This window comes from Catharus ustulatus, chromosome 9 (assembly GCF_009819885.2).
Source record: "Catharus ustulatus isolate bCatUst1 chromosome 9, bCatUst1.pri.v2, whole genome shotgun sequence".
NCBI lineage: Eukaryota > Metazoa > Chordata > Aves > Passeriformes > Turdidae > Catharus > Catharus ustulatus.
The window spans coordinates 3,093,997-3,118,080 of record NC_046229.1 but is presented as its reverse complement, the minus strand read 5'-3'; the positions used below and the strand labels follow the sequence as shown (position 1 = coordinate 3,118,080).

The 24,084-nt window shown below is 45.1% G+C and overlaps 2 protein-coding genes and 1 long non-coding RNA gene across 26 annotated transcripts in view; 1 reads left to right on the top strand and 2 right to left on the bottom strand.

Moving 5' to 3' along the window:
* Positions 1–1,897: 1,897 nt before the first annotated feature.
* On the bottom strand, positions 1,898–6,812 carry LOC117000304. The gene is made up of 3 exons (XR_004418730.1): positions 5,821–6,812; positions 3,109–3,254; positions 1,898–2,109 (listed from the first exon to the last, which is right to left on the bottom strand). It is a non-coding gene; the product is annotated as an uncharacterized LOC117000304 (long non-coding RNA).
* Positions 6,813–7,199: 387 nt separating this feature from the next.
* Positions 7,200–18,712, top strand: USP1 (ubiquitin specific peptidase 1). 3 transcript variants are annotated; one of them, XM_033067666.2, is made up of 9 exons: positions 7,200–7,297; positions 7,499–7,664; positions 8,754–8,877; positions 9,197–9,304; positions 9,790–9,950; positions 10,459–11,168; positions 12,267–12,437; positions 13,512–13,713; positions 17,092–18,712. In XM_033067666.2, exons 2-9 carry the CDS (start codon positions 7,504–7,506, stop codon positions 17,807–17,809), a joined length of 2,355 nt encoding a protein of 784 aa, XP_032923557.1. In that variant the 5' UTR covers positions 7,200–7,297; positions 7,499–7,503; the 3' UTR covers positions 17,810–18,712. The 3 variants fall into 3 exon arrangements, with proteins under 3 accessions (XP_032923557.1, XP_032923556.1, XP_032923558.1); XM_033067665.2 differs by having other exon boundaries at positions 7,471–7,664; XM_033067667.2 differs by lacking the exon at positions 7,499–7,664.
* Positions 18,149–24,084, bottom strand: part of DOCK7 (dedicator of cytokinesis 7) — a 93,803-nt gene continuing 87,867 nt past the window's right edge. For 18 of the 22 annotated variants that reach the window (XM_033067643.1, XM_033067644.1, XM_033067646.1 and 15 more), the window contains 3 exons: positions 23,705–23,811; positions 22,648–22,815; positions 20,855–21,400 (listed from right to left, as the gene is read on the bottom strand). In XM_033067643.1, coding sequence (XP_032923534.1) covers positions 21,358–21,400; positions 22,648–22,815; positions 23,705–23,811 — 318 coding nt within the window. In that variant the 3' untranslated portion in view covers positions 20,855–21,357. Of the gene's footprint in view, positions 20,128–20,797; positions 20,833–20,854; positions 21,401–22,647; positions 22,816–23,704; positions 23,812–24,084 lie in introns of those variants that run through there. The other 4 variants (XR_006163025.1, XR_006163027.1, XR_006163026.1 and 1 more) reach the window with 4 other exon arrangements.

Below are 24,084 nucleotides of genomic sequence, written 5' to 3'. Positions count from 1 at the left end.
TGCTGCTGCTCATAGCTCAGGTGGCCCTGGCACAGCCACAGTTCCCTTCCAACCCAAACCAGTCTGGGATTTCTGCAAGAAATGCTCATAGCTCAGCTGGAATTCACACATCCAATGACAGATTCCCAATCAATTCAAAGGGAATTTCTTTATTCAGTTGTCCCTTGTAAAGTGGTTCTCGTTTTTCCATAAATCTCTTGTGGGCAGGTGTGTGTTCATGACCCTGAGCTTACTGTGCTGCTGCTCCTCTTAGGAGAGAGAACCCATTCACATAACAGAGAGGCTCAGCTGTTCTCTGCCTTAGCTCTGGTTTCCTGGATTTTCACTCATGTGTCATTTGTCCCTCTGCTCTGTGGTCTGATTCCCACTGAGTCACCAGGCTGGGAGTTCCTGCCCTTCAGCAGTGGTTCAGTGCCTGATGACTCAGGGGCCAACTTCTCTGGAATCCCCCCAGGAGCTGCACCTAGAGAAGCCCTAGAGATCCCTCCAGTTCCATCCTCCAGGCTGAAAGGTCAAATGTGACCTGTTAGCTTCAGGGATAAAGATGTTACCTGTCATAAAACTGCCAATTCTCTCTAAAAGCCAAGCAAGGGCATCTAGTGATGTTCTTGGAGCTGTGAGCTCCACAGACTGCAGAAGGAGATGTTGGTTTTTTCCTGGACACCTCCCTCCTGTGCCCCACTTACAGCCTCTTCTTGCACCAAGGGGTGGGGCAGAAGGAGGAGCTGATCTCTCCCTGCACACCTCAACATCACAAATGCTTTCATCAAGTTTTGCTTTCATTTGAGTCATTCACTCACTCACATTATGATGTTTGTGGCTGTGTTTAATTCTGATATATATCAGGTATCTGGGACAGGCAAGGAGTTGATAGGATCCCATTCTTCAGCTGAGATTCCAGCTGGGAGTTCAGAAATTCAGGAGGGGATGGCTCTGTGGTGGGGACAAGACCTGGCACAGTTCTGGATGGGGCCAGCACAGCTCTGCAGTTCCCTGCTTGAGGTGGCTGTGTTGGGGTCTCTTTGCTGTGTAATTCTTTAAATCCTGGCTCTGCTATGGAGAAAACAAAGTCCTCACCTGAATCTGAAACCTTTACAATGGTGGCCTCATGTCCCTAGGTGTGGATGAGTGTCTTGGATTACAGTACAGAGTGTGATAAAAGATATCTGTTCTATCACCATCTGTTGAGGGTGGGGCAGTGATCCTGATCTCTGCAGGAGATATTCTGCTAATGGGCATCCATTGAAACCAGCTGGGGCAGTGTTCTTTATCTCATGGGATATCTCCTGTTCATGGCCATGTTTTATAAACCAGCTGGGGCAGTGTTCTTTATCTCCATGGGATATCTCCTGTTCATGGCCATGTTTTATAAACCAGGCAGGGCAGTGTTCTTTATCTTTTCACAGCCCATCCTTCCTCCAGCCAGTCATTTTCTGCTCATGGCCATTGAGTCCCACTGTGGCACTGATAAAATTACTGCATCCCATTGGGAGTTGCTCCAGCCAGGGGGAAGAGCCCAACATTTCTTACCAAGATAAAAACAGAGGTTTTGGGACACTAAGGGAGCCCCTTTCTCCACTGGACTCTGGAGGAAAACCGGATTTCTCCACATCACCACTGGAGCCCCGGAGGGAAACTGCACCTTGTACAGGAGCACTGCTCCAACTGAGCCACATCTGTCACTGCAGGAGGATGCAGCCACCATGGGATGGGACTGCTGCCAACACCCTGCCTGACGGGTGTCAGGCTGTACTCTGACTGTGTCAGGGTTTGGGGTTTGTTCTTTGTAGTGCTGTATTTCTATTTTAATTTCCCTAGTACAGAACTGTTATTCCTAATTCCCATATCTTTGCCTGAGAACCCCTTGATTTCAAAATTACAATAATTTGGAGGGAGGGGGTTTCCATTCTCCATTTCAAAGAGAAGCTCCTGCCTTTCTCAGCAGACACCTGTCCTCCAAAGTAAGACAATGAGGAATTGCAGAATCCCTTCTAGGAATGTCTGTCCATGGAGATGCTGCCAGCAGATGGTGCAATCATGTGCAGGTCGGGTTTCCTCCTTCCTCTGCTTCCAGGAGTGAGAAACAGCTCTGTGTGATGTTATCCCGACCTGAGAACAGAGACAGGGAGGGATTTTGTGTGCATTTTTATTTTGGTTATGGTCTGCAGTGTAGCACCTGCCTTCTGGTGTGAATTCCAGCCCATGGTAGCAAACTGCCTCTGCTACCAGAGAAGCTCTGGATCCGGATTTATTCGTGGAAGAAAATGTGCACAGACAGGCAAAAACTGAGGAAAACGCCCTTAAGGATGCAACAGCACCACACACAGAACATCCCTTTTTTCCTGCAGCTTTGCTTTCAGAGAGATCTGAGGAGAAATGTTCTGTTTCAGACCTGGCCACAGAACCCTCTTGCCTTTGGCAGATTTTCAGAATTGCACATTTATATTGTTATGAACTAATTAATCTGCTTTATCTCTACATTATGGGTGCAGTTATTGCTATTTTCTGAGATATCAGCCAGGCACATGTAGCTCTAGGAAGTTCACAGATCACAATCCAACTGTGTTTTCTCCTAGGAGGGAGACAAACGAGAGCCAAGGCTGTGCTATCAGTGGCTAAATACCTTGACCTCCAAACTTATAAACTCTCCCACATGGAGGAACTTGTTATGGTTTGTGCACAGACAAGCTCATGGTTTGTGGCTCAGGCCTCCAAGCTGACATTTGCCTTCTGAAGCTGAAATTCAAGGAGCTCCTTGCAGGCTTTCTGTGGAGTTTACAGAACTGTAGCAATTTCTGATTTATTCTTTCCTTCCTCCCCTAAAATCTGTATTTTTATGGATTCCAGCAAACAGCTGGTCACAGAAGTCAAGGTTTTGGGCCAGGTTTTACTTGGCAGAGGCTGGAGCTGCTGTAAGTCCCCAGGTGGGAATGAGTTGCTCTGTGACCCAAACTAAGATCTCACCCCTGACAGAAGACAGTGGCTCTGCTGCTGACATCAAATTGCCCAAACCCATCCTGTTTTGTTGCCAGAGCCAGGCACAGCCCTGTAGAGGTGCTGGTCTGACAGGGACTGGAGTTCTGCAGTGGCCAAATTGTTCCCACATACCTCGAGGCAGCAGCACTGAAGTGAAAGGCAGGGTTATGAAATGATTTGAGATCCTCTGAAAGCAGATGTAGCTCGTCAAGCAGGGATAATTCAGGGTTTGTGACGTTCCCAGGCTGCTTGCTGTGGGAAGAGTCAGATTTCCTTTCCTGTGGAGTAAAGCAAGTCAGACAATTTGTTCCTTTTTCTGGATGTGAAAGGGCACAGAGTCTGCATGAACTGTGGGGATCACCAAACAATAAAATCCCTAAATATTCATTTTTATTCCTTGTGCCTGAAGCCAGTCCTGTCCTGACTTTTTCCAGCCAGCATTCTTACTTGTCTGGAGGGTTTCTTACCTTTTCTGTGTGGGGAATTTCACCCACAGTCCTATTCCTCAGCAATAAAATGGGTTTTGCCCAGCGTGGGCTGCAGAACTTCCCACCCCAAGGTCCCCGTGTGATCCAAGCCTGCTGAAAGAGCACATTGTCTGCACACAATCTGCACCAAAATCCACAGAATAATTCCAACAATACCAGAGCCCTGACAGATTTATAGGCCTATCACTGATATGGCTGCAGGCTCTGGAAAGTGATTTATATGATTCAGCAACAGCTAAAGGTTGGGGAGGTTTTCCCCTGCTGGGAGTTGTGCTCTGTACTGGAGGCTGCCTCCAGGACTCCAGAAATCCCATCTCTGGGGAATCTGCTCCTTCCAGGCATTTCATGTGGTTATTTTTGGCTGTGCCTGTGGAGATTTCTGGTCTCCCAGCACAGCTATTTTTATAGCACATGGCTGTGAAGTCCATGGTATGAAACATAATTTGATTTTGAACATTGGAGAGCCCCAGGACCATACATAAGGAATCACTGCCTCCTGCACCTGCTCCTGCTTTGGCCGGTGCCTCAAACACTCCTTCACTGTATGGAGTGAAGCTTCAGAGCCTTCCAGACAACAGCTCCTTTATGGAGAGTGCTAAGCTGCCATAAATATTTAATTAGGTGTTACTGTGGGTTTGGAGAGATACAGAAAAAAAAAATAATTCCCATTTCCTTACATTTAAACAGAACCTTTTCCTGCTGGAAAAAATTTCCCCACATTAAGCACTGACAGGGAGCCGTATTTTAAGAGGGGGCATAAAAATCTGAGAGGTTGGTGAAGAGGAGATTTCAGGAGATTTTTTGGGAAGGAGCTGCTGGATGGCAGGTTTGAGATGGAGCTGTGTGGGTGAAGCTCCTTCCCAACCAGGGCAGCTTCTGCTTCCTGAAAATAAATCACGGCTTCAGGGGCATTTTGTAATGAATCAGCAGAGAATCAGCAGAGCAGGCTGTCCTGGGGGTGGCACTGCCTGGATTCCTCCCTGTGCCCCAAACTTTTGGATACAACATGACCTGGACTGGGATTACAGCTGATGAACTCATCAGAGAAAGCTGAGAGGGAAGAAAGAGGAGGCAGAAGTGTGACTGTGTTGCCTAATTAAAAAAAAAATCAACTGACAGACGTGCTGCTAAGATTTCACCCCAGTTTTCCATCCAGGTGTCAGAGGGGAAGCTTAAATATCACTCAGAATGTCTCATAATTATATTGGCTTTGTTTCTCAAAGGCAGAGAGAACTAATTTAGAGTGGAAATTAAAAATGACATATGCATGGTTTGGTCAGAATAATGATGATGGGGGATTAGGGAGCAATTTGTGAGTATATTAAGGGAGAGAAATTATTTAGAGCAGGGTAAGGGTTATATGTAATCAGATGAAATGACCAGTAGAAAAAGTAAAACAGGAAGTTTTAATTTTAATTTTAAAAATGCAGGAAGCAGACCTGACACTGAGCTCTGCTGGGCTGCTCAACAGCTCAGCACAGACCTCTTTAAGGGGAGGAATTTTAACTTTAATTTGGGAATTGTCCCCACACTGTGGGAAAAGAGCAGGTAAAGTTGTTCCAAATGAGCACTGAGTGAATATTCTGAGAGGTGTTGGGTTTACCTAGGTACTGCTTGTGTGGCAGATGCATTTGTTAAAGTAATTAAAAATTTTAAATTTGTTGAAATTATTAAAATAATGATACTAGTTATGGAAATTGAGCTGGCTGCTTCATTAGCCAAAAAAAAATGTCACACACAGACCAAAGCCCCATAACCACCATGGGAAACGCTTTGTGTGCCTCCAGTCCCTCAAATTTGCTCTGCAAACATCTCCTTTCCCTTCTTTACTCAAGTTACTGCCCCTGAAAAGTCAAACCATGAGCCTGGAAATGTCCCCAAACCTGACTTTACCCCCAAATCTCACTGATGGTGTTCCCAGGCACAATCACACCTGGACTTTAGCTGACACATGAAATGAGGAATTACCTAACACGGATTTAAATTCCCAGAATGTAAAACTGGATATAAATAGTCTCCTCAAATGTTTGCTGAAGCAGATTGCACAGCCCACAGTGGGCAGGGCAGACCTTGGTGGAGATGAACAGCCTGGGTCATGGCACTGCTGTATCACAGAGCCCTGCCCTGGGAGTTTATTCCAGCCTGGAGCACCTGGAGCCCTGCCCTGGGAGTTTATTCCAGCCTGGAATCCAGTCTCAGTGCCCAAACACTCCGAGATTCTCTCATCACAAGCCCAGGTTTGACTGCCCAGCATCTTCCAGTGAAGCAACTCCTCAGCCAATCCCTCAGAGCAGCAGTGTCACACAGAATAATTAAACACTTTATTAATTAGCCAAGCACTCTGGGCACCACCCACCTGGATAAGGCTCCTGTCTCCCACAAAAGCAGCTCTGTAGTCCCAGTCTCTGTTATCTGCAGGCACCTCAGGCAGTGTTTGTGGAGCTGGAGTTCACATGGCAGAGCTCTGGGGAAATCCATCCATGTCCCGTGGGAATGCAGCATCCCAACAGCTCTGGGCATCCACAGGGCAAGGAAATAAATCGATATATTCACCCTGAGCCCTGGATGTGCAGGCACACGTGGATATTTTAGCTGCAAGAGAAACCAACACCTATGCAGGAGCATGTCCCTGATTGCTGGGATATACACAATTCCCTCCGTAATTCATGTATTTAGGAGTAGTGACCTGCTGTAATAATGAATTTATGAAGCAGTAAAAACATCCAAAAATATTGCAAGATTGAGAAAAAAAATTATTTTGTGGGGTTCAGTTTGCTTTAGTGCTTAAGAGGCAGCACAGTGCCACGCTCAGGGGAGGCAGCAGCAGCGTGTCCTGGGGAATTCCGCTTTTGGGTGCTCAAATTTGGGGTAATTCACCCCAAACTCAGATCTGTGTATTTCTGTTATGCAATTAATCCTATAAAGTATCTCACGTGAATAACTTACAAACTTTCCTGCTAGAAAACCTTCATGTATAAGCAATGTGCATCCTTTATGTACGGACTGGATGTGCCGGAAGGGCCAGTTTAAAGAGCAGAGTGTAGTAATGTGTAGTATTTTCCCACATTCTATCTTTTTTGGAGCGTGGCGATCCCTACAGCAGCAGTTTTGCAGCCGTAACAACCTCAGGGATAACAATTACTCGGTGCCCTCTGCAGAGGTGTGCCGGGACAGCCTTTAGGCCGGGACGCGATGAGAATTCCCGCTGGAATCCCGGTTTTTATGGGAAAAGCGCGGGAAGGTTCTGAGGGGCCGCTCTCGCGCACTGCGGGCCGGGCCCTCAGGGCGGGCGGGGGGAGCTCGGAGCCGCCGCCTCTGATTGGCCGAGCCGCGCAGGGGGCGTGGTCACAGCAAGACCGATTTACCTCACGCCGACGGGGGAGGGGGGATGGAGGATTCTCCCCACGCAAATGGTACAGCCCGAACCCGAGCCCTTTGGCCGGGCCGTTAACAGCGCCCGCGCGCGCTCAGGCAGGACCCACAGCGGGCTGGCTGCCGCGCTGCCTGATGCGGCGGCGGCCTTGCGGGGCCGGTGGCGGCGTTGCGCTGGCACCCAGCCGCTGCCGTTCTGTCCGCTAGCTCCCGGTACACGCCCCGCCGCCGCTCGGCATTGCTCTAGACCTCCGGACTCCCGCGGCGGCGCGCTCGCGTTTCCGGCACTCTCGCGGGACGGCCGCCGGCGGGGCGGAGGGGTTGCGGCGCGAGGCGGGGCGCGCGCGGGGCGGGGGGGGGGGGTCCTCGTCGGCGCGCGGAAAAAAACGCGCCAAGTTCGCTGACGGTGTCCCCGCGGTCTCCATGGCAACGGCGAGCGGGAGCGGGGCCGGCATGTAGCGGTGAGTGAGGGGAGCGGCCGCACCGCGGCCTCGGGCCCCGCCGGCCGCGGGGAACATGCGGGGGGCGCGGGGGGGCGGCCCGAGCCCGGGGCGGGGGGCGGCGGGGCCGCGCTCGGCCCCCTCGGGGAGTAAATGGCGCCTGGTGTGCGCGTGTGTGTGTGTGTGCGCGCCAGGTGTGAGCGCCCCGGCCGCGCCCCGCAGGAACCATGCCCGGCGTCCTGCCCGGCGACAGCGCCAGGGCCAGCCCCTCCAAGAAGAACAGGCTGTCGCTGAAGCTCTTTCAGAAGAAGGAGGCGAAGCGAGTGCTGGATTTCATCGAGGCACAGGAAAATGAGCCGAAGGGCGCGGAGTTCCGAGGCGCCGAGATGTGAGTGCCGCGCGGGAGAAGTTTCTGTGGCGAGGTTGTGTCGGGCTCTGCCGCTCCATCCTCCGCTCCTTTCGCTTTCGCGGTCCCGCACAAACAACGTGCTGCGGCACGCGCGCGGGTAAATTAACGCGCGCTTCAATTAACCCGCGTTCAATTAACCGCCCGGGCAGCCCCACCAAACCGAACAAACGAATTGCTACAACCAATTTCTGTCCTAAGGAAGCAGCTTTGCCCCACCGGGGATGTTTAGTTGGCGAAAACTCTGGGATCGCTCGCTGAAGTTAGTTTTAAAAACCTGATTAATCACTGTAACCAACTTCGGGTAGCTGTTTTAAGAAAATAATTTTGTCCCCTTGAGGGTGTTCAGTTGGCACAAACTTTGGGATTAGTTGGAAAAGTTGATTTGTTTCAAGTTAATATAAGTAGTCATCGTGCCACTGAACTATTTATGTTAAAATTTAATTTTCTAGTAAAGCGATCTCTAGTGAAAATGTGTAAGATCTCTAATTGTCGTCATTCATTGGGGCTGAGCAAATCTAGAGACTCCTCTCATTGCTGGTGAGGGAATTTAAGTGGGAAAAAGAAAATTGTGGTTAGTTAGAAATAGTTGTAAACTTTAAAATTCAGTTCTGCTGTGTCATTACAGTGTATTAATCACTTCTATCAGTGATTAATAATAATGATAATCAGTGTATTGTGTGTCAGGTTTATTGGTTTCTTTTTTTAGTTTTTTTTCTGGTTTTATACTTTTGCTTCGCATCCAGAAATGAAGTGACTGGAGCAGGGGACAATGTAAAAATACATTCTAGTACACTTTTTCTGCCTTATGAATGAGGAAAGCATGTACAAAAACGTTTAAATGTGAAATTTTGGATCCATTAAATCAGTCTCCTGGTGCTTGATGTGTTGGAACTTAGGGCAGGTTTTTTCCTGTGTGGTTTTGGGTGGGTTGGTGAGGAGTCAGAGTCAATTCAGACACACTTTGCCACGACTTTGATCAGCATTTCTCAGTGCTGAATTCTCTGAGGTCGGGAGAGATGGAGTGATTTTTTTCCAAAGTGTTTCTTACCCCAGTTCTCTGTTTCCCAGTGACCAGGTGGTTCCTGCAGCACAGCCCCCCTCCCTTGTCAGCTGTGAGAAAAAAGACAACATGTTGCCTTTTGTGGGCTTGAACAACCTGGGCAACACCTGCTACCTGAACAGCGTCCTGCAGGTGAGCCATGGCCAGGGGGGCTCCAAAAGGGAGATTTTGGTGAAGCACAAATGGGTCCAGCCAGTTTATTCTGGGTGCATTATAGAGGGCATCTCATTACAGCAGGGAAATAAAGATGCTGCTGCAGGAGATGTGTGCCCTGTGGTTGTCCTGATTGGGAAATTCTTCAGTTTCCATACTCAGGGCTCCACCCTGCTGTGAAAAATCCTGGATCTTTGTGTGCCTGGGGACATGCAGAGCTGTGTGGGTTATAAATGTGCATTTATGTGTGGAATAACTTTAGTCCAGTTATTCTCATGTTTTCAACTGTTGCTTTCAGGTATTATATTTCTGTCCTGGTTTTAAAACTGGAGTAAAACATTTATATAACATTATTTCAAAGAAGAGAGAATCTTCAAAGGATGAAGGAGAGCAAAAGGCAGAAAAGGTAACAAATCCCCCTGTGTTCTTTATTTGTAACCGTGCAAGCGAGGCTGTCCTGAATGTAGTGAAAATTTAACTGATTTCTGGTTTTAAGAAGCTTTTCAGCATTCTTTTCTACACTGTTGCTTCAGGTGAAAGATGTATTTGAGTTGTTTGGAACTTTAACACAAGTTTTAATAACAGAAGAAATTTGAGGAAGATACCTGACCATGCTTCTGGCACAAAGATAATTATGACCCAGTACCTGGAGCTGATGGAAATGGGAGTTTGGGCAAGGATAGTTTGGGATTTTAAACTAATGGCTAATTGGGCTTTTATTTTTGGATCCTATTGAAAAAAAAAATATTGTCTGAAACCCACCTGCCTCCCATAGCAGATAAAAAATTGAGCCAAATACAGAACACCAAGGGATGGAAGAAGAGAAAATGTTAATTTGTGACCAATGTGACTGCTGCAAGTGGTTTTATTCCTTTTGCATTATCTTTGCAGGGAAGCTGTAAAGAAGATCCCTTGGCAAGTTATGAACTCATCTGCAGTTTGCACTCCTTGATCCTTTCAGTTGAGCAGCTTCAAGCCAGTTTTCTCCTCAACCCAGAGAAATACACGGATGAATTGGCCACTCAGCCCCGGAGGCTGCTGAACACCCTCAGGTACAAATCCCTTAAATGCTGACAGAATTTTGTCCTGACATTTCCAGGCTGTTACACTGCCCAGCTTTAGAGGCTGGTGGAAGGCAGATGACCATAAATTTGGGGTGGCCTTACAGGAAGGAAGGGGTTTAAAACTCTGCTTAGGTAAGAAGTGTTATTGAATTACAGAGTGGTTTGGATTGGAAGGGAGCTTAAAACTCATCCTGTTTCACCCCCTGCCATGGGCAGGGACACTTCCCACTATCCCAGGTTGCTCCAGGCCCTGTCCAGCCTGGCCTTGGATGCTCCCAGGGATGGGAAGGATCCCCTTGGAGCTGAGGAGCTCCACTGCTGGGGGTGTGTGAATCCTTAATGCTGAACCTCCCCCAGCTCTGTGACAGAGAGGACTCCTCTCTTTGCTTGGAGAAGATCCTTCATGACTCCTAAATCCCTGATCTCAGTCTCAAATCACATTCTCCAGTTAGCAAAGGACACCAAGCCCTCATTTTTTGCTCCTTTGTTTGCACAGAGAGCTGAACCCCATGTATGAAGGGTACCTGCAGCACGACGCCCAGGAGGTCCTGCAGTGCATCCTGGGCAACATCCAGGAAACCTGCCAGCTGCTGAAGAAGGAAGAGCTCAACAAACTGCCTGTGGAAGAACCTGCAGCTAAACTGGAGGAAAAACCCAACCAAAACTCTGAGAGCAATGGAGCTGTCAGCCCTGCTGAGGAGGATCCCAGCCCGGGCAGCCACGGCGGAGACGTGGCCAAGGAGAAGCTGCTCAAGGGAAACGGGAAAAGGAAAAGCGACGCCGAGGGCGGCAACGCCAAGAAAAAATCCAAAGTATCAAAAGAGCAAATTGCAGCAGAAGAAAATCAAAGACACACCAGGTCCAAGAGGAAAGCCATGGGAGAAAAGATGGAAAACCAAACGGATGCCATTGCCAAGTGTTCCGGGGAGAGCGAGAGCGCCAAGCCCACGCAGAAAAAGTCGCGCCTTAGGTTAAACTGGTTAAAATCTTCCTGCAAACAGCCCAGTATTCTGTCCAAATTTTACAGCCTAGGAAAGTTAACTACAAACTTGGGATCCAAAGAACAGGGGAAAGAATATGACTGTGAGTTTGAAGAGTCAGCTGTCAAGTGCGAAAATGGTGACAGTAAAGAAGAATATCATGAACCAGCGTCTCCGGTGGAAAACCAGCATGGAAAAGGAACTGAAAAAGAACCAAAAAAGGAAGGTTGGTGCACAAGTGGATGGGCTTAAAATTAGTAGGATTAAGAAAGTACAATGCGTGGGAAGTCAGCCTTCAGACTGCACAGCCTGCAGAGCTCTAAACACAAAATTAGATTTTTCAGGAATTGAAGATGGTTTTTTTAGGAAAAGTAATTTATTTTTATATGTGTTTGTAATTTTTGGTTTTTTTTTTTTTTTTAGAACTTGACCTGTTTAGCTTAGATCTTGAGGCATTTCTCTAACATTCTGTAATCATTGTACAATATGTATAAAAAAAGGCAGAATATTACCAGGTTTGTATTTACCACTAATTTTTGTCATCCATAGAAAGAGCCAAGTGGATTCAAGCTGTAAAGGGAGCAAACAGAACCAAACCCCACTAGCTATGGCTTTACAAACAATATCCTCTTTTTCCCTTCCAGTTCCTTTCCATATTCCCAACCTTCCCAAGAACAGGAAGGACTCAGGATGTATTAAAGATCTAATCTATTTAGATCTAATAGATACCAATTAGAAATGCTAATTGGCTGGCAGGTCTGGATTTTGTTGATGTCAATGAAACAAGATCCATGTTGAGGGAAGGGCCTCAGTATGAATCCAGTACTTACTAATTTGGAACTTTCCACCCACCAGTTTTTTATAAAAAATAGAAGGAACGAAGAGTCTTCTGCATTTCTTCTGCAGATTTGGCCAAAACTGGCCAATAAATTTAGGAAGGAGGAGAGGACTGAGAATAAATAGAAACCAGTCAAACCCACAGTGTGGTGCTCCTTGAGGAGTTCAACAGTCCTTGCTAAGGAGTCAGAGCATTGATGACAACCAAATATTCCAGATTGTGACACTGTCACACTTCCAAGTATAAAACAAGAACCCAATCTTAGAATAGAAATTAAAGTTTGATGCCCAAGAGACAGAATGTTCTTATTTACTTACAAGCAGATGACACCATAAAAACTGCACGATTTGTTTCGCTTTTTAATCCCTATGTGAGATCCCTAAAAGGCCCTGTCTGGAACAGTGATTTTTCTAGGATAACCATGATCTGAAGGGTCACTGGAATGAAGTGCCCCTTGCTCAGGGATGTGCCATGTGCTCTCTCCAGGTACAGAGCTGGCTGTGTTCGAGCTGGTGGAGAAACTCTTCCAGGGCCAGTTAGTGCTGAGGACCAGGTGCTTGGAGTGCGAGTGCTTCACGGAAAGGAGGGAAGATTTTCAGGACATCAGCGTCCCAGTGCAAGAAGATGAACTTTCTAAAAGTGAAGAGAGTTCTGAAAGTAAGTAAATCCGTCAAAAAAAGGGTTGTGAGGTGTGTGCCTGCCTCAGCCAGCCGTGGGGAAGGGGCAGTGCTGCAGCTGGGGACACGGCTCCTGTTTGTGCTGGCTAAAATTAGAAGCTGTTATCTCCTGTCCTGATTAACTTTAGACTTTGGAAACACGGTGCTGATAATGTTGACAAATCCAGATAATATTCAGATTGTTCCAGATCTTAACACATAGCATGGGCTGCCCACAATCCATCACTTAGGCACCTGTTTTCCTGCTTTGAATAGGTATTTCCTTTGAGTCTTCTTTTTTCTTCATGAATGAGAAATTTTGCTTTTTCTTTTGATAAGAAATACTTACATTTTTTTCTTAGAAATAAACAAGAATCCAGCTTTTTTTGCTCTTAGTATTTTTGATTGTTGTTACCTTAATAACATTTGTATTATGTTTGTAAATGTTAGTCATGTGGTCTCTTCCACAAATTTTATTGATCTATATGCAGTTTTTAGCTGTTTTCAAAAGGAAGCGTGGCAAAAACATATCTTGAAATTCAGAATTTTAAGGGAATTAATTTTAGTTGCCATGGACTTAATTTGGAGCAGCTTTTCCTGCTTTTGCTCCCCATTTTGCTGAAGGATTCAAAGGAAAATGTGTGGAGTGATGTTCCAATGTGAAGTGCTGCCAACAGTGGGTGATCCTGTCAGCAGTGTGAGGGTGGCAGGGGAGGGGAAAAATGCAAGAAGTGAGAGGGAACTTTCTGGTTATTTTGGGGGTTTGCCTTAATAAGTGAAATTCTGGTCTCATACAAGCTCTCCATTCCCAGACATGGCAACAAAATTGTGCGATCTGAAAGGAGCTTTGGGAAAATCCTAATTTTCAGTAATGATTTCCATTGAGTGATGTTCTCACCCCCTCCTGAAATGCTCCAAAGATTGCAGTGCATCACATGTTTTGCACATCCTGAGTGTTCTTTGCAGTGTTGCAGGTTTGGAGTGCTCTGAACTTGACATCTTTCGTTTTGTCGCTTTTCTGGCGGGATGTAAACATTGGCGCATCCGTGAACGCAGCGATTCTCTTTTTTTCTAGTTTCTCCAGAACCAAAAACAGAAATGAAGACTCTGAAATGGGCAATTTCCCAGTTTGCCTCAGTGGAGAGGATTGTGGGAGAGGACAAGTATTTCTGTGAGAACTGCCACCACTACACGGAAGCCGAGCGCAGCCTTTTGTTCGATAAAATGCCCGAAGTGATCACGATTCACTTGAAGTGCTTTGCTGCCAGTGGCTTGGAGTGAGTATGCATTGCCTGTCTTACCAAACAGGGTCCTGCAGCAAGGGGGATCTCACCCAAGAGCTGGAAATGCTTTGCAATTTTTCCAGGTTGGAATTAAATCATTGGGGTGCTGCCCTCAATGCCATAAAGGTTTTGTGTTTTTCCAGGTAGTGGCAGAAATTACCTGCAGAAAAATTTGACTTTTAGGAGACTCCCTAACAAAAATTTTTTAGCTCTACTCTTAGAACAACCTGATATTTCTTAAAACTTTATTTACTTTAAATATCTCCTTATTTGAGGGGGTATTTTAAGTAAATAAACTCTGACTTCAGAGGCAGCTTTAAGTGCTTCACCAGAACAAGTATTGAGAACAAATCTGCATTTTATGGTCAAATGTTGTCTCTGCCTGAATGTGAGTGAGAAAAAAAAAAAAAAATCAGGAGATACACACCTTAAAGAACTATCACTCATTACCCTAAAATTGACAAATTCCTTCAGAAATATTTAGGTCTCTATCTGAATGTGAACATTAACATTTTTTGGGGAAAAAAAATAATCAGATACATTTTAAAGAGCTAATGCACCAAAAAAAATTCAATTACTTTAGAAACACAATAAGATCAGCATCACTGATACTCAATTATTGACTAATCAGTTTGGTATTATAATTGTAGCAATCCTTATGTTTTGAAAGAAGTTGTGGGAGTGTTCTTTAATTATTTTTTTTCAATACTTTAGAATTTAGGAATTTTCTTTGGGATGAGAGGAAACAAAAATCTGTCCCTGCAGCACTGTATAGGAATATCCAGGTTTCTGACAAAGCAGAAAGGAAATTTCCTTTGTCTCTGCAAAGTCTTTCCATACAAGTCCAGGATCATAACCTACAAAATCATTTTTCCACTGATTTCCACAATATTTACTTAAATATTGATTTGTATATACTGACTTACAGCTGCACACTTAAAAATCATCACAGTTGAGTAGGAAATAATGAAAATTATCTTCCATTTGCTGCTGTATTTCCTATTTTCTTGTTTCCATGAGGAAGGACCTGCAGTTAAACAACTCTCTCCTGCCTCACTCACCTTTTCTGTCCTGGCCAGCTTCAGGTCCTTGCTCCAAAACACTCACACCAATTTCCAGGTCAGAGTGAATCCAATCTCTTGTGGTTTTCCTCATGTGTCCTCTCAATCATTCCATAAATTTTCTGCCAAGGGCTACCAGTCAGAGTGGAAAATCTGACACAGAAACCTGTGATGAAGCTGAAATCCTTAGAAAAGTTTCTTGATTTTTGGGTTGGATGTTTTATCTTGGGCAAGACCCTGTCATTGCTAAAAGTGACAACCAACTTCTACTGGCTTTAAACTTAATTTTTTTTTTAAAGAATCTTCAGACAACTTTTAGCTCCCACAAAAATTTGGGAATCTGGTCTGCTCAGTTTTGCTCTACTGAGTTCTCTGGTGACTGGGTTCTAAATAAATGAGAAATGAAGGGTACTGTAAATATTTGCAGTTAATAGGATTTTATTCATCTTTTCTACATGCTGCTTTGCAAAGTGTTCTGTTTTAAAATAAAGCAGCCAGTGTGAAAATCTCCTTGCCTGGGGAGGAGTAATTCTCTTTGGCAAGTGTGTGTGTGGGGAAAAAATGCCAGGCCATGTGTGAGCAGGCTGGGAAGCTGTTCAGAAGGAATTTGTTAACTGGTGACATGTAATTAAGAGTTTCCACTATAGAAATCTAACAGTCTGTGAGAAAATAATTTTTTTTGTCTTGTGAAATGCAGTGCAGTGGGTAAAATGTCACTAATTTATGTGACTGCAGAAATCAGGTTTGCTGTGTTTGAAGTGCATCAGTCAGAGCAGGCAGAGTACTTGGCATGCAATTTTTCTGTCTTCAGATTCTTATCATTAAGAAGAACAAAAAGCTAATAGGAAAAGATTTCCTCTCTTATTTCCTCCTCTCCAAATCTTTCTGATGCTGGATGTCATTGAGAAGAAAGGTAGAGCCTGCTTTTTCCTGTTTTCTGTCAATATGATTGTCCCAGTGTGCTTGAGTGGAACTGGATTTGCAATCCAGGCTATCAGCCAGCAGTTCTGTGTTTCCTGACTCCCTTCTGAATATCTCTATTTCTGGCTGCTGACAATAGGGATTTTCAGAAGATTTGTGTTATTTCTGATCCTATGCTCTTCTGTGTTGCTTTTGGTGGAGTGAAATGTGTATGGTAAGAGGTCTGAAGTGAGGTTTCACTGAGTTGGAGTGACTGAGGATCTGTGTGTGTGTCACTGTGTTTATTTCTATGTGTCAGGGTGTGAAGCAGAACCAAAATTAATTCCAGGAAAACACTAATCACTTACTGCAGTTATGCCATGGCTGCAGTTTCCTTGGATTTAAGAGTTAGTTTTTCCTAGGATAAGAGCAGTGAGCTCTTGGCAACTCAGTTTTACAGGGCTTGTCTGTACTCCCCAGTATTTTTCCCTACAACACCCTCACAGTTGAGTAAGACTGAGTCATCCCTGGAATTTATTAGGACATCACGACCTATTGTTAAACAAAGAGGTTAATTGATCTGGGCTGATGCAATGTGTAAGTCATCAAGAGCACAATCATTCAAGGAGGCTGATGCACAGTAATGAAATCCCAACACTGACTTTCTCTCCAAATCTGTAAGAGATCCTTACAATGAAAGGACTTTTTCCCTCCTGGTAAATTTGTGTGCTATGAACAAAATACTGAGTATTTATGGAATACTAGAGGCTTCTCCAAAGTAAATTATCTCCAGATTTGTTTGGAAAATTAGAATTACCATAGGACAGCCAGTGAAGAATCCCAGGTGAGCACCACTGGCACAGCTACAGTGCACACTGGGGGGAGCTGAGGAAAATTAGTCACAATCTCTGAGTGATATAAAAGCTACTTGAAAGTAAAATAATTAACACTTTATTTAGTAAATGACTCTTTCAGGAGGAGAAAAAAACGAACCCAGCCCTGCTTGGTTTTAGTCTTGGCTGTTGAAGAGGTTTTTGGTTTGTTTTTGAACAGGATGGTGAGAGAGAGAAGGGGGAGTTTGTGCAGAGATAGGAGCAGGAATGATAACAATCACCTGAACTCTTACCATCACTACTTAAAAATGATCTTTAGCTGATACTTTAGAGAAAGGGGATCTGTGAAATTGCTAAAATTAACAGTTCTTGGGCTGTAAGATTTAACATTACAGCCATAAAAATGCCTTTCCTGACTGGGGGTACTTGAGATGCCGGTGCTGAGCCAGGGGAGCAGGGAGCAGTTCCCACCATCCATACCTTTGAGCAGAAAGGTTATGGATGCACCTCTGGGCCACCTGAAGCGTTTTTTTGGGAGGTGCTGTGGCCAGATGTGTGAGCTGTGTGTCCCTTGGCAGGTTTGACTGCTATGGGGGCCTGTCCAAGATCAACACCCCGCTGCTGACCCCGCTGCGGCTGTCCCTGGAGGAGTGGAGCACCCGGCCCACCAACGACACCTACGGGCTCTTCGCCGTGGTCATGCACAGCGGCATCACCATCAGCAGCGGCCACTACACGGCCTCAGTGAAGGTCACAGACCTGCAGAGCCTGGAGCTGGACAGGGGCAACTTCCTGCCCGAGCCGGGCTACGCCGCGCTCAAGCCGGAGCCGCTGACGGAGGAGGAGGCGCGCGCCGTGGCCGAGGACTACGACGACGGCGAGGTCTCCTTCAGGCTCAACGGTGCTGCTGCAGCGGGCAAGGTGCTCAGCAAGAAGAGCATGGAGCCCGTGGGGCTGCTGGGGGGGCAGAAGAGCAAGGCTGACTGTGAGCTGTGCGCCAGCAAACAGCCCAACCCCGAGAAGCTCCTGAGCGTGGCTCCCGAGCCCCGCAGCGCCGAGCCCAGCGCGGAGCCCGGCCCGGAGCAGGGCGAGCCCCAGGGGCTGGGAGCCAATGGACTGGAGAACAAAGCTCTCTACGTGCTCCAGAGCCTCAAGGAGTACGAGGGGAAGTGGCTGCTCTTTGATGATTCTGAAGTGAAGGTCACAGAGGAAAAGGACTTTCTGAATTCTCTTTCTCCGACATCGTCATCGACATCGACTCCGTACCTACTGTTTTATAAGAAAATTGTAGAGTGATGCTGTACTTGGACTGTAAATATTTGGGATTTGCATACACCTCTCTGATTTGCATCCAAACTACCTGGAAGGAACAGCTGTTTGTTTTTTGAAGCTACTGATTCTTCATCTTTCTGGGTTTTTTTTTGTTTTTTTTTTCTTCGGTGTCAAGTGGCTTGACTTGAATTAACAAAACATGACATAGGACTTGACTCACACCATAACTTTTTCTGCTGGAGAATAGTGCTCTGACCTTTTAGAAATACCAGTTTGTATAGAGCCTAAATGATGCCAACAGCACCCAGTAGTGGTTTTAATGCAGCTCTAGGTCTCAGACATGCCTATTGTATTATTAGCTTGTTTTCTTTTTTTTTTTTGTGTCTTTTTCTTTTTTTTTTTTTTAAAAAAAGTTATTTGTATTCATACCCTGGAGTAAATGTATATTAACTAGCAAATTTCATCAGAAGTTGTGTATTTTTGTAACTTGGGAAGTAACACTTCATATTTAGTCTTTGGGTAATGGACGTGGTTTATTCTCCTGCTCCAGTTCTTCCCTGCTCCTTTCAACTTGAAAAGGGTCTGGGAAGCTTGTCCAGAGCATTGGAGGGAACTGAATTGATGGAAGTGTTTGATTGGTCTAATTTGCATCTTGGTGCATAGGTGTTAATGAGCAAAGTGTAAATAGGTGTGATTAATCCTTCAACCCAGAGGCAGAGTGGAGTGTAATTAAAATAATTTTGTACTTTGAAGAGTGAAGCCCTCAAATCTGCATCTCTGTTTGGGGTGGTTGGGAACTTAGTGGTGACCTGAGTGAAGTTAATTTGTACCTGGAGCTCACTGAAAGGTGGGGAAAGGAGAACATTGGGCTTTGATGCTTTGTTAAGAATGTACATACAAAATAAAAAAGTTATGATCCGCATCTGAGACAAGCAGCTCAGCCTGTTGTGTTTGGAGAGGGGAAAGGATTTGGGAACAGTTACAAAAAGGCTGGGAAATGATCTTAAAGAATTAAAGTGCTTTTAGAATACATTCTGTGGTTCTCAGCTGGTTCTTGGACAGCATCTCCTAACCTGAAGGTACTTTTGACTGCAAAACCAAAACCATTTGCACTAAATACTAGAGATGAAAATCCCAAATTTTCTGTCAGAGAATTGTAGGTGACTCCTTCAAACTGGTAATTAAAATCTTAACAAATATGACTCACAAAAAGAGGATTGTTCAGTCTGTCCCAGGATGGATGGAATGACATCAGGTGTTACTGCAGGCTCTCAGTACACCCTGGATCTACAAATTAATTTATTTACAAGAAAACCCCTAAAAACCTCTGCCTAGTTAATTCTGCAATACTTAGTTTTTGCTACCTTTTATTATAATTTTGTATAAACACTGAAGTAAGTCAGGAAAAATCTCTTTTAGTGTATTTTCCATGTTAAGTTTGACCTCTGATTGTTGAGCAGGCCTTGATTTTGCAGCATAAAAAATCTGCAATGACAAAATACACTTTCCCTTTTCCAAAGCATTGCATCATAATAATAAATAATTTCAGAGTCCAAACCAAGAAAAAGCTACATTACAAAAATATCAATAATCTTACCTTGCAAGGGCAGCCCAATCCTACCACAGAATGCAATTTTTTAGTTTTGCTGAATTTCAGCCTGCAAATGAAAGTTTATTTTTGCACACCTGGTTCATCTTTTTCATTCAACTGCAGCATCAGGAGTGTTCCAAGGAAACAAAATCCCAATATTTACACCAAAATAGGATGTAAGGAAGAGCCAGCTGCCTTCCATCATCCCAGTACAGCTTGGGAGGAGATTCTTTGTGGCAGCTGAAGAGAAAACAGCCTCAGCTGGAAGATGCTGAATGAAAACCCCTCCTCTGGCACAGGGAGAGGGACTGGGGCTGGATTTTTGGGATATTCACTCAAGCACCCTGAACTTGTTGTTTGTAACTCCTGTCCTGGAGCAGGACTGTTATAAATTAAAGTTTCATCCTTCCATGGCTCCTGGGATTTGTTTGCACTCTGTAAATATTTTCAATGCCTCTTCCTGTAAATCTCTTCCAAAGCTGTTCCCTCCTTCCTTAATATTTTCCATTCTGAGCTTCCCTGACTCCTGTAGCACCTCCAAGGCCTTGTCAACATCCCATGGAATATCCATAAAAAGGTTGGAGTTCTCTTTGTGCAGGAAAATCCATGCAGGTGTTCCTGTGTTCTACCCCATGACACAGAACTGATTCAGGATTATTCTGTTCCAGGGAACTTTTCAGAGCCTGGCACACAAAACACTTCCAATGTGGAGCTGTTGGGATAACAGAGCATGGGAGAAGTCTCCAATGACCTAAAATAAATATCAGGAATTTAAAAAAAAAAGACCCTCCCCACCCTAAACCTTCAGTGCTGCTGCAGAAAGGGGGCACTTCATCTATAATCCCATTTTTCCTTCTGTTTTTTTATATATATAAAGAGTATGTTTATCAAATTCAGGTTTTGTCTGTATATCTGGCTTTTTATGAATATTTAGGTACTTATGGAGAGAGAATAAATGTGTTTAATCACACACCACCTCTTCCAGGGGACTTTGTTCACCACAGAGAGGTAAAATGTTAAGGACAAGATTGAGGAGTTGTGGACTCAGCTCCAAATCTGATGTTTCCTTGAAGTCCTGTGTCCAGACCCCAAAACATCTGCTGTAAAACACATCTTTCTTCACATCAACACCAATGCAAAGAATGCTTTTAAACTGTGATACCACTTTAGGTTCTTTTGCCCTGTGAAATTAGGCTTTAAATGAAAAAATGGACCCAAAATCAGTTTAGTGCCATGGACACTGCTGGGAGATGCTGGGACCTCCATGAACAAACACAAGTGAAGCTGAAACTTCACCTGCTGGACTGGAGGTGAAGAGGCACCAAGCTGCTGGCCACAGGTGGAATTATTTTTTTTTTGCAGCAAAAGAACAGGGATAATAAACAATCAGCACTTGGTTAATTAATGTTACCATGACTTACCTTGCTCTGAACCTTTTCCCCAAGGATGCTGAGCCCTGAAGTCCAATGCACAGGGAATTAAAGTGTAAACATTCACATATTTAATAGTACCATCAAAATAACCATCAGCATCATCACTACATTAAAAACTTCCAAAATGCATTTGCGTATGGTCCTAATATAAATTAAATATAGGAACTAAAAGTAAAATAAATTTAACATTAGGTAATGCTATAAATAAAGGTAAATGCGTTTAGTGTACCTTTGAGTCATAAAAATGCCTTAAAAAACAGGTAAGTTTACAGCTCATCACCAATACTCTGGATACCACTGCCATGATGGTTTGGTTTTTTTTCTTTTCAAACATTGAGAAGTCTACATTTGACAATTCAGAATGATTTTTTTTGGCCACTGAACACTTTGATGGAGGAAGAGGTGTGTGGGATGTCCAGGATGAAGTCCAAGTTTTATTTCACAATAAAACTTCTTTGATTCCCAGCGCTGATAACAAGGCTCTTTTTCTTTTCAAAACCTTAATTTTTAAGTGCTTTTTTTGTTTTTTATTTTGGTTTTTAACTCGTTTAGATTTCCATTTTGCGAAGGCTCATCCTGCTGAAGGAGTCTCTGAGGGAGAGAAAATACAATGATGAACTCAGATTTTCCATGGTGAAATAAGAAGCCTCACCAGATGAATGACTCTGAATTGATTTCCAGTATTTCCTAGAGCTGGTTTACAACAAAAATTAAGTCCACTGGAATTAAAACTCGCTGCTTTTCCAAGGAATTTGGTTTGGGTTTGTATCTGGGATCATCCAGAACATTGACAAAGTTTAATTCTTGTGTACACACAGAAGCAGCACAAACCACCTGCACAACTGAGATCTTATTTAAACCTTTCAAACACATCTCTGAAGTGGAATTTGCCAGGAATTATTGGAGTTGGACTCGATGATCCTTGTGGGATCCTTCCAACTCAGGATATTCCAGGGTTTTCAGGATATTTTATGTCCTACCTGTTGGAGGCTCCCTGCACAGGAAGATCAGGTAATAATTACACACCAAAAGCATTTGTAGGGTTCCTGGCTGGGTGGGGAGGGAAGCTCTGATGTTCCCACCATGCCAGCCAGGGAACAGCTGGGACACAGAGCTGGGGAGAGCTCCCAGCACCCCAAAGCTGGGCAGGGAGGGAAGGGACTCACAGCCAGGAACCCCCTGAGTTCAGCTCCAGGAACATCCAGGGAACCCCAGAGCAGTCACAGATTCCCTGGAGGAGGGTTCCTGCTGGGAACCACTCCTGTCCCTGTTCTGGGAGGCACTGCCTGGCTGCAAAGTGGCTGTTCCCAAAATCCCCCTGCTCATCCATGACCTGCACATGGAGGTTTTGGTCACCCCAGCCCTGGAATTTTTCCAGGTTGGACCACCCTGCTCTGGCAGAAGGGGTGGGACTGGATGATATTTGAGATCTTTCTAACCCAAACCCTTCTGTGATCCTGTGATTCCCACTGGGATTTTTATGTCCTGTCTCCCACAAACCCAATCTCCAGCTTCCTGCTCTTCCAGCACAGAAGACACCAACAATTTTTCCTCCCTGATCCCAGTTTCATTGGGAATGAAGTCCTGCCACGCTGAGGGTGGTGTTGCATCAAAAAAGAATGGGATGCAGGATGGAAACAAATACAAAAACCAAGTGTCCTAGCTGAGGAACAAAAGGAACGTTGCAAACACCACCTAGCAGAGCTGCTGGGAAGGGAATGTGCTCTCAGCAGGGACAGAAGGGAGAAGGGACGGATTGCAAACAAACGGATGGCGCAGGGAAGTTCAGAGCCCTCAGTTCCACACCCTGTGCCCCCAGAGGAACCCCAAATATGCACCTGTGGCACGTGACAGGCAGCACTGCCTTGTAGAGCTGGGGGATCTTCCTGTTGATCAGGGGCTGCAGAGCCTCCTTGAGCCGGTGGTAGTTGCGCTCCAGCTCCCGCTGATATTCCTTCTGGTCCGGCCCGATCAGGCTCTTGTTCTTCCTCAGGGCATCCTCACACCTGCAAAACAAACCCTGTGAGAGCAGAAAGACACCCCTGCTACAGGTTTGTTAAGCAACAGCACAGAAACATCCATTCTGTCCCTTTGGGATCACAGGGAATATCTTTTGTCTTGTTTTTTGGCAATCAGGGCTCAGCTGAACCACCTGCAGTCCAGGGGCAAGGAGAGGGTGTCACATCTCCAACTTCCAGAGTGACAACTCCTTTTTTATTGGCATTTACTCTCCAGTGCCACTTATCCTGTCTGAAGAGACATGAAAAGCTCACTTCCACAGAGCCACTTCCAGTCCCAGAGGATTTAAAGATGGATAGAATCAGGAGAGATTAATAAAGAGCAGCCTGGGATGTTCATCAGGAACTCTTCTGCTTGCTTGAAGATGTAATTTAAATTAAAGGGAGGAAAACAACTGTATCAGTAAAACCATTTATTTCACAAGGGAAAACTATCCTTCCATTGGATTTATTTGCTCACAGCATTTTAATTTCAATTATTTTGGTAGCTTTTAAAAATTTCTTGGTGCTGTAAAAGATGCTGGTCTGAGCCTGCAGTGCATGACTCAATTCTCCAAGGAATTGTGCCAGCATCCCTCCACTCTGGAGAAATTCACTTCAGGAGGAAATTTCATCTCCTGGCCAGTCCAGCAGTTGCTCCTGACCCTGCCAGGCTGGGAGTTCTGTTGTGATTTTTGGGATACCTCACAGCTGAGCTGGGATCAATTCCTTCCTGATAAACAGCAAGGCACAGAGCAGCAGCACCAACAGGGAAGGGCTGGGCAGGTGAGAATGAGCTGCACATGGAAGCTGGGCAGGTGGAGGGATAGCAGGACAGCCCTGGGTCACTGCATGTGTCCCTGCTGGGCTGGCACCTGCCCTGGGACCCTTCCCATACCTTTTTGTGAAGTCCTTGAAACACAGGCGGAGTTTGTTGTGGTGTCTGAAGAGCTTTGGATCATTGGGGATTTCAGACAAGAAAACTTGTGCAACTTCTAGTGGTCCCTTTAGGAGAAGAAGGGGCACAGTGAGTTTCTGGGAAATGCCTGTCATATCCAGTCACTGGAGAAAGTTCAGCCACATAGAAAACATCCACAAAACACATTTCCTTACACAAAGCAGCCTGAAGAGCTGCAGCTGGGAAATCTGGTGTAAATCACCAACCTCACTGACAACTGAGCCTCCTTAAAGCCTTGCTTTGTTTTATTTAAAACTCTGCTTTTGGAAAACAGTGTGAGAAACTGCACAGATTCTCCATTTGTTTTCCTTTATAAGGAC